The sequence below is a fragment of the Phaseolus vulgaris genome, chromosome 7, assembly GCF_000499845.2.
Source record: "Phaseolus vulgaris cultivar G19833 chromosome 7, P. vulgaris v2.0, whole genome shotgun sequence".
Lineage (NCBI taxonomy): Eukaryota > Viridiplantae > Streptophyta > Magnoliopsida > Fabales > Fabaceae > Phaseolus > Phaseolus vulgaris.
Window position 1 is genome coordinate 38,599,259 of NC_023753.2, and position 16,640 is coordinate 38,615,898.

Consider the following 16,640-nt stretch of genomic DNA (forward strand, 5'->3'; position numbering starts at 1 on the left):
ACTCTTATAAGAAAAAAATCAGACCAAACTTCTTAACATCCAATCAACTGGAATCGATCGAACTGATTGATCGAACTAACTTTACAAAACATTAAGCAAAATGACATAAACTCTAAACATAATTTAATCAATGTAAAACTAATAATCGTTCCTTGATTCAATTTTATTTTTCTAAATAATCTCTCAAGTTCGAGTTTCTTTAATATAAACACTATGTAAAAATTAATTTCTCTATATTAGTGTACCACATATAATTGACTTTGTGGAGGTATGTAAGTGTTTTTTTTGTTAGTATATCAATTAGTAGCTAGTTAAGAAATAACTGATCTTTGCTAAGTTGGTAATAGGAGTTTATTGTCAGGTATTTATGTATAAGGGTTTGACCACCCTGAAGTGGTTCCTATTTATTTATTTATTTTTATGACCAATAAAAAAAACTGATAGGATAACAAAAATCTTTGTTATTAATGTATATACTACTACTCATAAATAATACTAAATGAGCAAAATGGTTCATCATTATAAATTGAATTGATATGATCAATATTTGTGATTAAAATATATCCGTAACATAAAATATATTTCACTAGTTGTAATAGGTATTTTTCTGATTGAATTTGGCTGATTTTTGTGTTTAATCCGTTTTATTAAATTGGTTAACATTTAAATTTTGATGTAATTTTTTTATACTTTATATCGATTATAGGATTGATATAGATTGTGATCGATATAAAACGTAATTCTATATCGTTAACATTTACACGAGTGATTGAATAGATATAACAATTTTTTTAAAATTAATATAAAATGTATTATTTTCACTAATATATTATAAATAAATAAATTATAACTTAACTAACTATTAAAAGTGTTATTTTTCATAATATTAATTATATTCTCAATTTTAAATATAATTTTAAACAAAATAATTATTGAAAAACAAAATTGACAACCAACCAAATTAATAATATAATTTTATGTTTAATACACATTTTATTTTTATAATTTTTCTTCTTCAAAACATTTTTTATAATTTTTGGTACTTTCAATTTCAATTTTATGATTGTATTTCACTCTTGTTTATTGAATAATTGTTCCCTAATTTTATGTTGCCAATAATGATCTTTTAGTTTACAAGGTAGAAGAGTTTTGGTATTACTAGCATTCATCCCAAATTGTTGCACATTTTTTACAAGTATCAAGTGTTGGATCTTTTCTCTTTTTCAAAAGCAATTGGACATTTTATACCTTCGTTATCTTCAATTATGTTTACTTATTTTAAATATTATCTTTCGTTAACAATCTATTTTAAAAGCAAATAGACTTTTTAAATAAAAAATATTATCTTTGGAGACATATCCTCCTTTCATAAATTACCATAATTGTTGTTTTTTTTATCGACAATGTTATCGGCACCAAAAATTATGTATGTATAAACAAAGGAACAAGAATGAGACTTGAGGTTAAAATAAATTTTTTACATTACACTAGATATATTTATTTAAACTTTTTTTTTTAAGTAGAGACTTTCATAAACATTTTTTCTATTACTTAATTAAATGGTTTATTAATGATAGTAGATAAACTAAGTAATTTTACCTTCTTTTATAAATAGATTTATGTTAACTTTGATAATTCATTAATACTCATTTCATGAATGATTTTTATTTTTATTTTTTAAAAATCTATCTAAATTTTTTAGCACAATTTTTATTAATTTAAAATAGTGATTATTATAATCGTAAAAGTCATTTTTTCATTTTTTTTATTCACAATAAAAATAAATAAATATAAATTATTTAAGGAATGATTAAATTCTTATAAAAAAATTAAGACTTCACTCAAAGTCTATTTCAAAGTCATCTCTTCCTAATCCATTATTAGGATATCATAATCATATACTCCATTACAATTTACAAATAGTAACCTCTAACTTAACCCAATGAAAAAGAAAATTCCCCTCAAATTGTAGCTAGAAAACTATTCATAATACCAATTTGTGATACCTAACCAATGCATAAGCCACCACATGACCTCATCAGAAAGCTACCTCAATTTTATTTTTTTTACAGTTACATCAAATATTTACATTAAAATATCGATATATTAATAATCTAAAACCAAATATATAACATATTTTTGAATTGTGAACAGCAGAAAACCTTGAAAGCAATATGAGTGGACATCCAAGATATCTTTTATGCATAATGTCTTAGTCTAATATCTTGAAGAATCTGAAATTAAATTATAGAACGTTTTAGTTTGGGAAACGTGGACAAATGAAAATAGCAATCATGGTTGGAAAGTTCAAAACTTCAAACATGTCATTCCCAAGCAACAGTAACATAGAACCTCTTTCACTTCTTTATGTCACATCTTTCTATGCCACGGTTCCATTCAACTAAATTGGAGAAAGAGAAACGTTCCTGTCATCAACTTTTCTTTATATTCTTCACTTTTCATTACATATTTGTAACTTTGAGAAATATGGGATGGGATAGCGGGTCGGTGCGTGATCCGTTAATAAAAAAGTGGTACAGGTTCATTAATTCGTATTAACTCGTCTCACATAATTCGTGGTTCGTGTGGGGTGGGACGGGCTGGTCCGTAAACAAAAAAAAATTGACTTTGACAGCTGGAAAGTAAATGTTTTGTTTTTCTTTTTTTTTATTTTGGGGTAGAAAATTACAAGGGTTATTGGAGTTATAATTTCCTTAAGACTCCTTTTTGGTCTAGTTTTGGGGATGAAAATGTATATATGATATTTTTTTATGTAATTGGAATAAATAATAGTGGATATGTTAGGTAGTGGGTAAATCAAGAATATTGGTAGGTTGATATTTGGATTATGTAACATTAATGCCTTTGTTTTTTATGAGAACTTTTCAAGAGAAAAAGTAAAAAAAAAAATCATTGAATTTCTAAAAAAAATAAAAATTGAATGTGGGTAAGCCCTTATGCGGGACGGAAAGTCTAGCCTGCACTCACTTTGCAGGACGGACGGACACACTTTGTTATCCCTAGAGCTATAGTAATTAACTTTTTTGTTTTTTAATTGTTGTTTGAAATTTTTAATATATATATATATATATATATTCAATTTAATGTTACTATAAGAATAATAAAGTTGGTTCTTATTCTTTTAGTTGGTAGTGTTGGGATAAACCGTAAAAAGTTTGTTGTGTTTTTGTTATGTAAGCATAAGTATACTCTTTGTCTATCTTATTCTGTCCGAGAGTTGAACCATCTTTAAGTGTGTATTTAATTTTATTATTTTTTATTGACAAAAAAATTGTTTTCATTTTATTCATTTTACACCTCAATTATTACATTAACTTTATATCTCCTTTTCTCTTTTCTATCACATCATCATCACCACCTGTATATCATGTTTTCTTCCTACCATTTTCTCACGTGTCAAATGACCATTTATGGTTTTGGCCTTTCACTGCTTTCAAAATTCATATGCTTTCATAATTATTATTTTCCAGTTTGAATGGGTTAACCTCAATGTTCATTAATATAAAAAAAAAGTTAGATTTAGATTTTGGTTGTAATTATTTTACAGTGATTTCGTTGTTAACATGACCTCAGCACTCAATTTTTTTTGAAGGTGCGTCTTAGGTTTCTCTTTTATATGTTTCTCTCTATTAAGAACAATTTGCATAAAAGTGGAACTTTTTACAAAAAATGTTAATAAATACAAATTATCTTTTAACCTAATCAATGTATTAGGTGATTTTAGTTGGCAAAAGTCTTAATATGTGACTTTTGCGAGTTGCACAGCACAATAAGATGCTGCAAAGTGTTACATTATTTAACTCTTCTAATACATTGTCTAAGTTTTATTCAAGATAAAACATAACTAATAGAAGAGATTTCGTTAAAAATATTCAGTCAAATTCCTTAATAGTGAAAAGTTAATAAATATTTCACACAAATTAAATGAAGCAAAAAAAATTATGCATGCCCTAAATAATATTAAAAAAAAACTAAAGATATTATTACAAAGTAGATTTTAAGTCTAACTCAATCCCATAAAATTAACTTATGGGTGAGGTTTGCACCCATTTATATAAAATAAAATGTCTTAATTTTTAGTCGATGTGAGATTTTCAACGCACCCGTCACGTCGAAAGTGACAGCTTGTGCGTGAGATAACATATGATGAGTGGTCTGATAACGGCCTGATAGCGAGTGACACATAGGCCCAACAAACACTCGTTAGAATAAACTTTAAATGACTCTGATACCATATTACAAAGTAGACTTTTAAGCTTAACTCAATCCCATAAAATCGATCATAGAATTAGGTTTGGACCCACTTATATAGAATAAAATGTCATAATCTATAATCTCCAGTAAACATACCTTTTTCTTACCCCACTATTAACAAAAGTCATAAACTTTGGTGGCATTTTGGCATGAATTTGCCTCTTATGTTGATGTATATAAACCCCTCATCACTCTCATTTCTACATATCCCTCATCAAAAGCAAAAGAACTTAGTAGAAACTTAAAGAGTATGGCTTTTCCTCCACATATAGTAGAAGACTGCATGGGCCTCCTAAAACTCTTCAGTGATGGCACCGTTTTTCGTTCCAATATTCAGTTCCAAGAACAACCTTCATCCACCCAACAACACAACAACCTCGTACTCTTCAAAGATTACATCTTTCACAGAAAATTTAACCTCCAACTCCGTCTTTACAAACCTAAACTCGAGAACGATGACAATGGTGATGAGAAGTTACCCCTGCTAATGTTCCTCCATGGTGGGGGCTTCTGCTTCGGCTCGCGCGCCTGGCCGCATGTTCATGCATGTTGTGCGCGTCTCGCGGTGGCTCTTCGTGCGGTTGTGGCGGCGCCGGACTATCGTCTGGCACCGGAGCACCGCCTTCCCGCGGCGGTCGACGACTGCGTGGAGGCGCTAAGGTGGCTGAAGAGGCAGGGGCGTGGCGGGGACGCGTGGGCGACGCGATGCGTTGACTTTGATCGCGTGTTTGTGGTTGGCGACTCGTCTGGCGGGAACATTGCGCACCACATGGCGGTCCAGCTCGGGTCCGGTTCAAGGGAGATGGACCCGGTTCGAGTACGAGGTTACGTGTTGATGGGTCCGTTTTTCGGTGGGGTGGTTCGGACCAAGTCCGAGGTTGGCCCACCCGAACAAATGCTGACACTTGATCTGCTGGACAGGTAAAGGTTGAAAATTCAACTTTTCTATGCTTATTCAAAAGATTTTATTATTCAATTTTAGTGCATATTTTGGAGTTTTCTTTTTCACTTTTCAAAAGCATCCATCTTTTTTCATTTACGTAAAACTATATTTTAATATTTCAAAAAATATGAGTAAATAAAAAAACTGACTACAAGAAAATTATTAAATAAAAATCAATTTGAAAAATTAAAAATAATTAGTTGTTATATTTACTAAATTAAATAATATTTTAGAGATTACAAAATTTATAGATTTTTAAATTATTTTTTATTATTGATAAATAGTTTCTAAATTATTATATAATTAGCTACTAAGATTTTTTATACCAAATTTAGAATCTAAATAATGGATAGTTAAAACTTTAATAGTTAATTAGATACTAATTTAGAAATTATTTATCAACAATAAAATTAATTTACAAATCAATAATTTTTAAATTTTTAAATTAGTCAATATAGTAATTAATTATTTTTAGTCTTTAAAATTAATTTATATTTAGTAGTGTATATACTATAATTATTTATAGTTTTCAACCTACTACATTTCCATGCATGTGTGAATTTTCCATGTATTTTTAAATTGATTGGTATATTGATGCTTCTGTTAGTAAAACAAAAAGTTGATAAACATTCAAAAAATAAATTGGAATTAATTTGATTAAAAAAATATTATTTAATGTTGAATGTATCCCATTTCAATTTTGTGTTCACTTATATAATCATATCAGCATAATTTTATCTATGTCATAAATTTGCATTGAAATGTGGATATATTAAACATCTTTTTTATGATAGAAGTAACCTTTTTCTTAGTTTGAAAATAGATAATAGGTATGATAGAAGTGGGTACACGATGAGATAGTGATGAATATTTGTACAACATCAAAAGCAAAATTATTGAGCATGTCGACAATCACTTAAAATTCAATTCTCTTGTCATATCCTCAAACAAGATCATTCTTTTTAGAGGCTTGCCTCATTCAACGAAACACATCATGTGAATTCTTCAAACCTATTATTATTTCAACACTAAATTTAAATTATACACATAAATCATTCAAATTATATTTATTTAATTGTTTAAATACAATTATATGCTTAAAATCTGTTTTTTTTTCGTGATTATATATGTCAAAATAATAATCCTCAAAATTTTGATTAATATTTCTCAATATTCAAACTATACATTCACTTTTTTTTCCTCTTTAATTTGCACCTCGTTTTTCTTCCTCTCTTTTTCTCACTCTAATAAAATGAGATGATAGTTAACACTGCTTTATATCAACTTATTATTATGTTCAAACCTAGTGGTAAATTTTTTTGAATATTTTATATGAAACTTTAAGGATATAATTATGTAGTTAGTGATATATGGTTCCTGTGTTACACCTCAAATACTTCAAAATTTAATAAAATACATTTTTCTTCCTTCAACATATTAAATATAAAATATTAAAATCAGTTTAAATTATGTTCTCAAATTTATAATTTATAAATTTTTTTTCAATTTTAAAAAACTAAATAATTTTTTTTAAAACTTGAAGAACCAAAATCAAAATTATCTTAATTTTTTTAAAGACTAAAAACACACTAGTGCAAAGATGTCATTTTACACCAGTTCTACGAGACGTTTTACACTGATTCTGTCAGAGATATTGATGTGAGCGTTATAAAATATGAATTACATATAATACCAGTTGTTCCACCAATATTATATGTGATCAATATTACACCAGTTAAATCACGTTTTTGTTTACATCAATTTTCGTTTGGTCGAAAAGTCGTTGTAGTATATTATTTTTACACTAGTGACATGTTTTAAACTCAAACAATACAAAAAAAGTTGGGGTTTTATAATAATGAAGGTGGTGATATAGGGTTTAACTCATTGTTGAAGCAGATTTTGGAGGTTATCCATACCTATTGGAGAGAATAGAGATCACCCATTGGCAAACCCCTTTGGCCCTAGCAGTCGAAACCTTGCAGATGTGAAGCTTGACCCTATCTTAGTCATAGTTGGTGGCAATGAATTGCTGAAGGACAGAGCAGAAGACTATGCAACCAGGTTGAAGGAACTAGGGAAGAACATTAAATACGTTGAGTTTAAGGGCAAAGAACATGGCTTTCTCACTCATGATTCATCCTCACAGGTTGTGGAAGACCTTCTGCAAATCATTAAACACTTCATGCTTCAGAATTCTAATTAGAATATGTATATGTGCAAGAAAGTGAAGATCATGCATTCTTGCCAGGGATGATATAATTAAAGTTTATGCTTTCTAGTTTGGTGTTAAATGGTAATAAAATCAACATAGGTTGCATGTGAAAAATGTTGATTAACATTACAAGAAAATCATTAAATAAAAATTAATTATAGAGAAAAAAAATAATTAGTTGTTATATTAACTAAATTAGAGACCATTTTATAAACTAAAAAAATTATTAATTTCTAAATTAGTTTCTAAATTGGTTTCTATTATTAATAAGTAGTTTCTAAATTGGTATCTAATTAGCTACAAATTTTTTCGCTACCAAATTTAGAATCTAAATAATTAGTTGTTAAATATTTAAAATGTTGAATATGTTTTCATTCGGTACTATAACAAGAAATTTATGTTGGTTCTTAGTCCAAACTTTAGACTATCTAGATGTTTATAGTATGAGAATGATTGAAACAAGTCTTTCTGTTTGTAAAATTCAATTTGATATTGTACTTTATGAATTCATTGTAAGTAGTTACACCGAACATCAATCTACAATCAAAACAACAACAAATTTTGAAGAAAAAAAAAATTAAAAATAACTATAATAATCATTTTACATACAAAATGGCATTATAATCATTTTTATAGTATAAATAATTAGATGGTCTAAAATTTAGATCAGAACGATGTTGTTATAATAAGAAAAAAATATATTTAATCCATAATTAAACTGTATGGGAAAATTACATAGACGATCATGATAATTTCATACAAAATACAAACTCATGATAAATAAAATTCAGCTTTGATAAATAAAAAAAGTTATTAAAAATGTGATTTTATTAAATTTGAAATCTCATGTCGTTGACAGAGTTTGGGCCAGCCATGATTGAAGGTACAGCACGCTTAACATGTCCTCCATTCCATAGAAATTAATTTGGATTCATAAAAATTTATGGGTTTTATTACATTCTTGTTACACATACTAAATGCTTATATTCAATTTCTCAATAATTTTCTTTGGTTTAAGGGGACCTACATTGGGACATGCTTTTTTTTTTTCCTTTTTTTAAAAATATCATAACTCTTTATTCAAGAAATAATATAGTCACTAGAAAGAGGTTCTAAATGGAGATGTGATCATTGTCTCATATATGCTAGATAAAAGTGTTTTATATCCATTGTTTGATATATAAATATTTTAACTTCAAAATTTGTTAGATATTTTTAAAATTGTTGTATTTAAATATTGTTTGTTTTTGTGTTTGATTTATTAATAAATGAAATTTAAGTCTAATTCAACCCACAATACTATTTTATAACGTCGATGTGAATTTTTCAACACATCTGAACTCAACAAATATTCACAAAAATAGACTCTAAAGGATTCTGATATCATATAAAAAGTAAATTTTAAATTTAACTCAATCTCATAAAATTGAATTATAAAATAAAATTTACATCTACTTATATATTGTGAAATGTTTTAATCTCTAATTTACGTGAATGTGATGGTATGAAATAATTATAAAATTGTTTTGCCTAGTGTAGTTAATGTATTTGATTTTAGAGTTGAAAAATTAGGAGTGGTTTTCCTTTACATAGTATTAATCCATTACAAGCACGAGATGTTACAAAACATATCATGAAAGGCATCTTATTTTTTTGTACTATGATTGGACTATTTCCTACTCCCAAGTAACATATATTTGTGTGCAATGTGCAATGTTTTTTAATAATTAAGGATCACTACTTCAACAAGTGGACATAAAAAGAGTGCACAAAATTTAACTTTTAGTAATGTATAATTCAGAATTATTGATCTTCAAATATTATATGTTTACACAAAAATATCATATATTTAGTATAACTAGTGAATCACCCAAAGTTATGATAGAAACATAAGAGAAATACAAAATCATAACTATGGTTACCCTAGATCTTCATCAAAACATGCTCCCATCTATTTGTCATGTCTTAAAAAGTGAGACATAATATTTTGATAAATCTAAGAATAACTAAATTATTATCCTCAAACATCATTTTTCTTTATTTCTCTGTACTTTATTCTTGAGGAGTCTCTAATTAATCTTCTATATTTATATATGGTTGAATCTACAATCTTTCACCATTAATACTTCTTACTCATTTCCTACTTCTTTTCACAATTTATTTTCTATGATTATTATTTTAGATCTCACTATCAATTTTATTATTACAACTCTATCTAGCTAAATCAACCCATTTTACCTTTCTTTCCTTCATTTTATGCTCAGGGTCATGTACCAAAATCAATCAAGTCTAAGGTTACCATGATATGAATGTTTCCAATGTTCACCTCACATGATTCTATTGTTAATTTATAAGGTAACTCTTATATTTATATTTCTCCCTACTAGAACTCATATAATATTGTTAATATAAGTCTTTTAATAACTTTAAACTATAAGTCACAATTTTGTTTTGCATTTATATATGTATCTAAATGTATTAGAGTATCTAATCTATTATAAAATATTTTAATGAATATGACTAATTTTTTAATGAATATCTTATTGAAATCTTTTATTTATATTATAATTTATTAACAAATTTTAAATATAATATTTTAATTAAAATTAAATTTACTATCACTTTTAATATTAACTCCTTTAGATGATTAAAATAAAGCATTCATTTTTTTAATACATCAAAATTAAATTTTATTTTTTTAAATAAAATAAAATAATAATTATTTTTATTTATGCGGACGAGTGGACCAACCTGTTGCACTCCGCTATTGACCCGCCGGGCTACGGATTATGCGGGGCGGACCAAAGCGGGTCAGCGAGCTAGATTAGTGAGTCTACGCCGCGCTTTTTGATAGCGGGATGCAGACAGGCCCACATGGCCCGCTCCGCATTAACATCCCTATAATGATAAGATAAGTTAATCTCAAATCGTCTCCCAACGATTTCAATAATAGATCTAATCAATGAGTGTTCATAACTCATATTTAAAAATATCAAAGATTTAAGAATGTTTAACATAAAAAGTAATATAGACAATGAAAAATAATAAAGAAAACAAATTGAATATAAATTCAAATAAGAGATTTTTATACTAATTCAAAATTATATATGAATTATATATTTTACAATTTTTTTTGAAATTTTTCTAAATGGTTATTCATAAATTTTGAATAAAATTTATAAAAAGTATAATGAAAGTTTCAGAAAAATTATTTTCATCAATCCACGGTAAAGCAGGCAGGAAGAAAATAGTAAACATGTAGGTGCCAAAAGCAATTTTATCTATTTGGACTTCACGGGAGCATATAACAAATATGGGCCGAGTGTTTGAAAACAACACCTGTAGAAGAAAAAGTATAGAATTCAAGAATATTTCTTCCTGCACCTTCATACCTTCTTCTCTCACCTCCATAAATTTCCAATTTTCCAAAAATGCCCCTTTTCAATATTTCAGATTATGTAATCTGGAAGTCATTTTTCAAATGTGTAATTAGCTTCTGGATTACATAATCCGGAAGTCATTTTTCAGATCCATGATTACTCTCTGGATTACATATTCGGGAAGTCTTATTTAACTTCCGAATTATGTAATCTGGAAGTCTTTTTTCTAATGAGTTTCTGGATTGCATAATTCGGAAACCAATCTATGAGGATGACACAAAAAGGATAAAAATGTATTTTCAAATTATGTATAAAGGTGGCAAAAGAAGATATGAAGGTGCACGAACAAACAGTCAGAACTCAAAACCAAATACACAATTCTATAACTCATTTTTATAAAAAAAAAAAAAAAAAACTCTCAGATTATACATTATTAAAGTAAAATTGAACGATTTTTCATTCTCTTTTTTTTAATCTCTTTTTAACTAAAAGTATTTATTCCACTTTTATTTCTTTTTCTTTTGTCGTTTTCACTCCCTCTATTTTTTTTTAATGCGAAACATAGCATTATTACACTATGTTTTTAGTATACCAAAACCAGTTTTGGTTTTTTTATCTTTAAAAAAATATTTATTTTTTATTCTGTAAAATTCTAAAATAATATTTTTAATTTTGATAAAATGAATAAATTTTTACACGAAAAAAAATATACATGATTTTTTTTTTGAGATCAGTGAATTTTTTTATCGAAGATTTAAACAAATTTCCAAAACAATACTTTTAAAAAATATGTGCAAAACAGTTTTTGAATTTTAAAAGTGTTTTTTTACGCCTAAATATTAGTAATGTGTTTGAAATTGATCTTGTAGTAAATGTGGGATATTTACATATCCTACTTTTACTTTTGTATTACTCTAATAATAAATTCTTAATATATTTACACGATATAATAGAATATTTTTCACACATTTTCATATATAAATTATGTGAAGAACACAGAATTTACTTTATTATAATTGATTATATAAAAAATATAATTAATTATTATTGGAAACATTTACCGTTAAATCAAAAAGTACTTCCGATAAACCCAAAGGTTACAATTAGTTGGAATTCTCGCAAATAGAAATAAAGTAAATTTATAATATAAAAATATAACTAATTCCTATTTTACACGTCAATTTTATAAAATTAAATTAAAATTTAATTTCTAATTTATAGTACCTTCAACAATATTTTATTATTGATTATCTTAGGAAGGAAATAATAGTTTATATTTATTTATTTATTTATTTATTATTTAACATATAAGAAATGAGTTGGTCTCTGTTTGCCTAACTTCTCGTGGGTCATTATGTGCTTTGATTTTTTACCTTTTCAGCCACCATTTTGTTTTGCTTCTTAAATACATCAAATATATTTTCATCAATCTAATTATTAAATTATAATTTTATGTTATTTTAATTATTCATATATATCGCATTCAAAATAAAAGAGAAATTTTTCAAAGTATATTTAAATATAAATATCTGCACAGTCTTTTTTAATAAATCAATTTCATTACCAAATAGCCTTTAATACTTTTCTTTTCCTCGTCAAAATCCACAATACTCATTATAAATCAAAATTTAATTAATGCTATATCATTTTATTTACAATTATCCAACCCAAGTTCAATCAAAATAAATATTTATTTCCCAAGATTATTTTCAAAAACTAGAAAAAACCCATATGTTTCAAAATTTAGAAAGATGGAATATTTCAAATAAATAAATAATAAATTTATTCTGCATTATATATAACATTTATTAATTTTAAACAATACTTTTTTTAATTTAATAGTTTTTCATTACACTAATACAAAAACTAAATAAAACCATTAAGTGACAAAACAGTGAGTTAAATTACCAAACAATGACGATGTTGACATTATAAAAGTAGTCTAATCAACTTTATTCTTGTTTCTTGTCAATTTCTTTTTAAATCTCAATTTTAGAGTGACGTAATAAAGCATAAACTAAAAAAATATCGACCATAAGATATTTTTTAGAGATAAGAAATAAAAGTGTGTTTTGGTCAATTAATTTTAAAACTAAAAAATGATTATAATTGATCGAAAATATGATTTGTTTTTGTGAGATTAATTAATTATATATTTATAAAAAAAATAAAACATGAAGTATATATTTAAATATATAAAAATTCCTCAAATAAGTTACCATTACATTACTAAAAACAATATTAATATCCGACTAAAGAAAATCAAATGAACAAGAAAAAAACAAAAATTAATGTGTTATTTATTTGAAGAAATAGATTGAAAATGAGAGATTCAAGTAGGAGAAAAATGAAAAATAATAATAATAATAATAATAATGATTTGACACTGATTTTTTAAAGAAAAACTCATAGGAAAGTGAGAAGGGTGAAGGTGGGTGAAGAGGGGCACCACCAATTGATTACATACTTCATAATTTAATAATTGAAAACAACATGTTGGAATATTAGATATGCATGGACCAACTTTAATCAACTTGTTTATTCTAAAATTAAATAAATAAAGTATAAATTTGCACCAAAAAATATTACAAAAAGAAAACTATGCTAATTTTGGTTTTCTAAACTATAATTATATTCTTCAAAAGCCAAAGTGAATTATGAATTTCTGTTTTTCCTTGTGATGGGTTCATGAGTATGAAGGGTCTCAGAGGTTAAAAAGAGTTTCATTAATGATGATTAAATATAAAGATTATTATTAATAATAACTAAATATATAGTTAATAATATATTTATATGCTATATATGTTAAAAGATTCATATATCTTTTAACAAAAGTCACTTATAATATATTTATTAATTAGCTATAATTATTTTTTAAAACTATTTTTTAGTTATTTTCGTTTTTATTTACATCAATTTCAGATTAAGTATTCACTCAATATTTAGATATTTCATATTTTATATAACTTCAACTTCCTTATATTTAAACAACATTGAAAAATATTTTACAAATTTTTTTTTTCCATTAATCTGCATCAAAAAGTTCTTTAACTACATTTTGAAAGATTCGACTTGACTTTTCAAATCTTAGAAAAATAACACTCCACCTTATTTGTAATAATAATAATAATAATAATAATAATAATAATAATACCATTATTATTATCACAATCCTTTACTAAAATTTGTGAGCAAATATCTAGCTAAAATTTTATGAGAAAATATGCTCTTATGCTTTTAATATCTCTTTAATAGTTGCAACACACTAGAAATAGTTACTTATATATAGAAATTATATATATATATATGGTACAATATATATTATTGTAATATTATTTGTTGTTCTAGTTTATTATTGAAATTTAAAAGCATTTATTCTACTTTTTAAAACATTTGCTCATGTGTGGGTGAGATTTCACCAATACATGACTATCTCATTTTTATCTTTAAAGTAAAAATTAATATTTATCTCATCGAATAATGAATTTGAATATATTAACGTTCGTACCCACTTCTTTACTATTTTAAAATATTAATTTAATACTTTTTATAAAAATTAAAAGTCATAGAATATATATATATATATATATATATCACATATTTGTAACATTAAGTTTCCAAAATAATATATACAAATATACATTACCAAATAATTAAAAAAATATATATTTTACATGTTGTTGTATGTGATATCATTATAACATTTCACATATATAAAAGTAAACTAATTCTTTTAAAATTTTATATACAATAAATTGTAATTCAATCACCTTTAATTAAAAATACATCAACCATTAACTATATTTAAACAAAATGGTATAATTTGTTAAAATTTATGATTTATAGAATATTCATATTAAGCTTATTTAAATAGAAACTAGCATTTAATCCATCAAAAGTACTATTGATGAAAATCAATCTTAACCTTTTATGTGAATGTGGTTACTTGTATATGTTATAAAAATAATCTTAATATAATAATCTCCTTCAATTATCGTCTTATGTTTTATCTATGTTATTAAATATTCAGAAAAATATAGGAATTCTACTTCTTTTATGAATTTAATGCTTAATATATTATCTTGAGTATCCTCACCGTACACCACAAAGACTCACAACATAAATCACATCGTACATGCATATCAACACATAAATCACATATATAAATATATAACATTAACATTTTTCTCGCTATAAAATATGTATCACTTGATCGACTTCATTTTGCTTGATTGACCTTACTTTTCTAAATTAAGGAATATTTTCTCACTTGAACAACTTTACATCACTTGAGCAATACTCCGTATAAAAAGAATTGGTTTTGTCTTTCGCTCACTCAAATTCGCAGACAACAATTGAGCAATCATATTGCTTCAGCATCATTATAGCACTTGAGTGATACTGTACTTGTTGTATTGCCCAACAAGTTCTAAAACTTTGATGTCACTATTTCATCAATGCTTGATTAACTTTATTGTCACTTGAGCATTAAAACATGGTTACATGGCCTAACATATTATAGAATTCCATGCACCACTTTCACACCTTAATGCTTGAGTGATCTCTTGTTGCTTGAGCACCACTTACATAGATAATCGTGTTTTAGTATATATAATCACACATTTACATTATATTTCAAAATTTTATTTCAGTATGTTTAAGAAGATACCAAAGTTCATTTTCTTTTCAAAGAGGTAGTGTGTCCAGAAACAAAGCTTATCGTACACATCTTTAATGCTCTTATTAAATTTTCGATAATCTCAAGTGTTAAATAGTACATTAACAACATCTCATCTTAATCTTAATCAATAAAATACCTAAAGAGTAGGAGAAAAATTGTATGAACTCCATTTCATATTTACACAACTATTTTCTCGTAGTTATATTATTCTAGAATAGCATTAACTAGATATTTATATTTTTTATCTACTTAAAATTTATTCATACCAAAATTTTAGATTTTATAAAAAAAATTCATCCATGTATATCGTGATACAAAATATTGTTGATTAATATTTTACTACTCAATACCAAAGAATATTAACAATATAATACCTACTTAAAATAGTTGGATGCAAACTATATACCAATTCAAATAATTCACAATCACTTTAAAACTCATCTTTATTACAACAAAAATTATCCATTCAATAAGAGACTTATCAACCAATTATTCAGTAACAATTTTATTAAATATTTCACTAAATTCTTATTTATAGATGACAACTCTATCATTATCAAACTTTGACAACTCTTCCAATTCACCTAATAACTCATTCATCTACCTCACAGTAACTCAAATTCAATAAAATTCAATAAAAATAACTATTTTTGACAATGTTGTTGCCATTCGATTTAAAAAACAACTTTTATATAGTAATCAAAACCAATATTTGATCTTTTTTTTAAGATACAAGGTCTGGTTCATAACTCTAAAAGGTGTAAAATTTGCAGAAAATATGAACAAATGATTAATATAGTGAGGGAGCTGTAACATGCAACAATCACCTTTCAAATTTTACCAAATTAAATCTTGCAATCCTTTTTCCTTCCACTGTTCGTCATTTTATATAGCTGTATCAACACAAAAACCATGAAAATTTATTTTCATAAAAATATTAAATGTTTTATTATTGCATAGGAGTTGTAATCACGTTTTTTTGGATGCGAATCAGAAAGCTTGATAAACAAATAATAATAATAATAATCGTAATATTAAAATAAAATTACAACTCTGGCAACTCATGATAAAGTTAAGGTCAAAGAACACATAATTGACTGGAGGAAAAAAATTAGTATAATTTAATAATGAAAAGAAAACATAAAA

The 16,640-nt window shown here is 25.7% G+C and overlaps 1 protein-coding gene across 1 annotated transcript; it reads left to right on the forward strand.

The window, feature by feature from the left end:
• The first annotated feature begins 4,485 nt into the window (after positions 1-4,485).
• On the forward strand, positions 4,486-7,547 carry LOC137830712 (carboxylesterase 15-like). The gene is made up of 2 exons (XM_068638193.1): positions 4,486-5,196; positions 7,118-7,547. The coding sequence occupies exons 1-2, from the start codon at positions 4,526-4,528 to the stop codon at positions 7,422-7,424; spliced, it is 978 nt and encodes a 325-aa protein (XP_068494294.1). The 5' UTR covers positions 4,486-4,525; the 3' UTR covers positions 7,425-7,547.
• Positions 7,548-16,640: the final 9,093 nt, after the last annotated feature.

Bases quoted from the DNA above. Each gene is read 5' to 3' on its own strand.
- LOC137830712 (XM_068638193.1), top strand. From the start codon at position 4,526: ATGGCTTTTCCTCCACATATAGTAGAAGACTGCATGGGCCTCCTAAAA. The intron at 5,197-7,117 runs GTAAAGGTTGAA...TTGTTGAAGCAG, and splicing joins ACACTTGATCTGCTGGACAG to ATTTTGGAGGTTATCCATAC.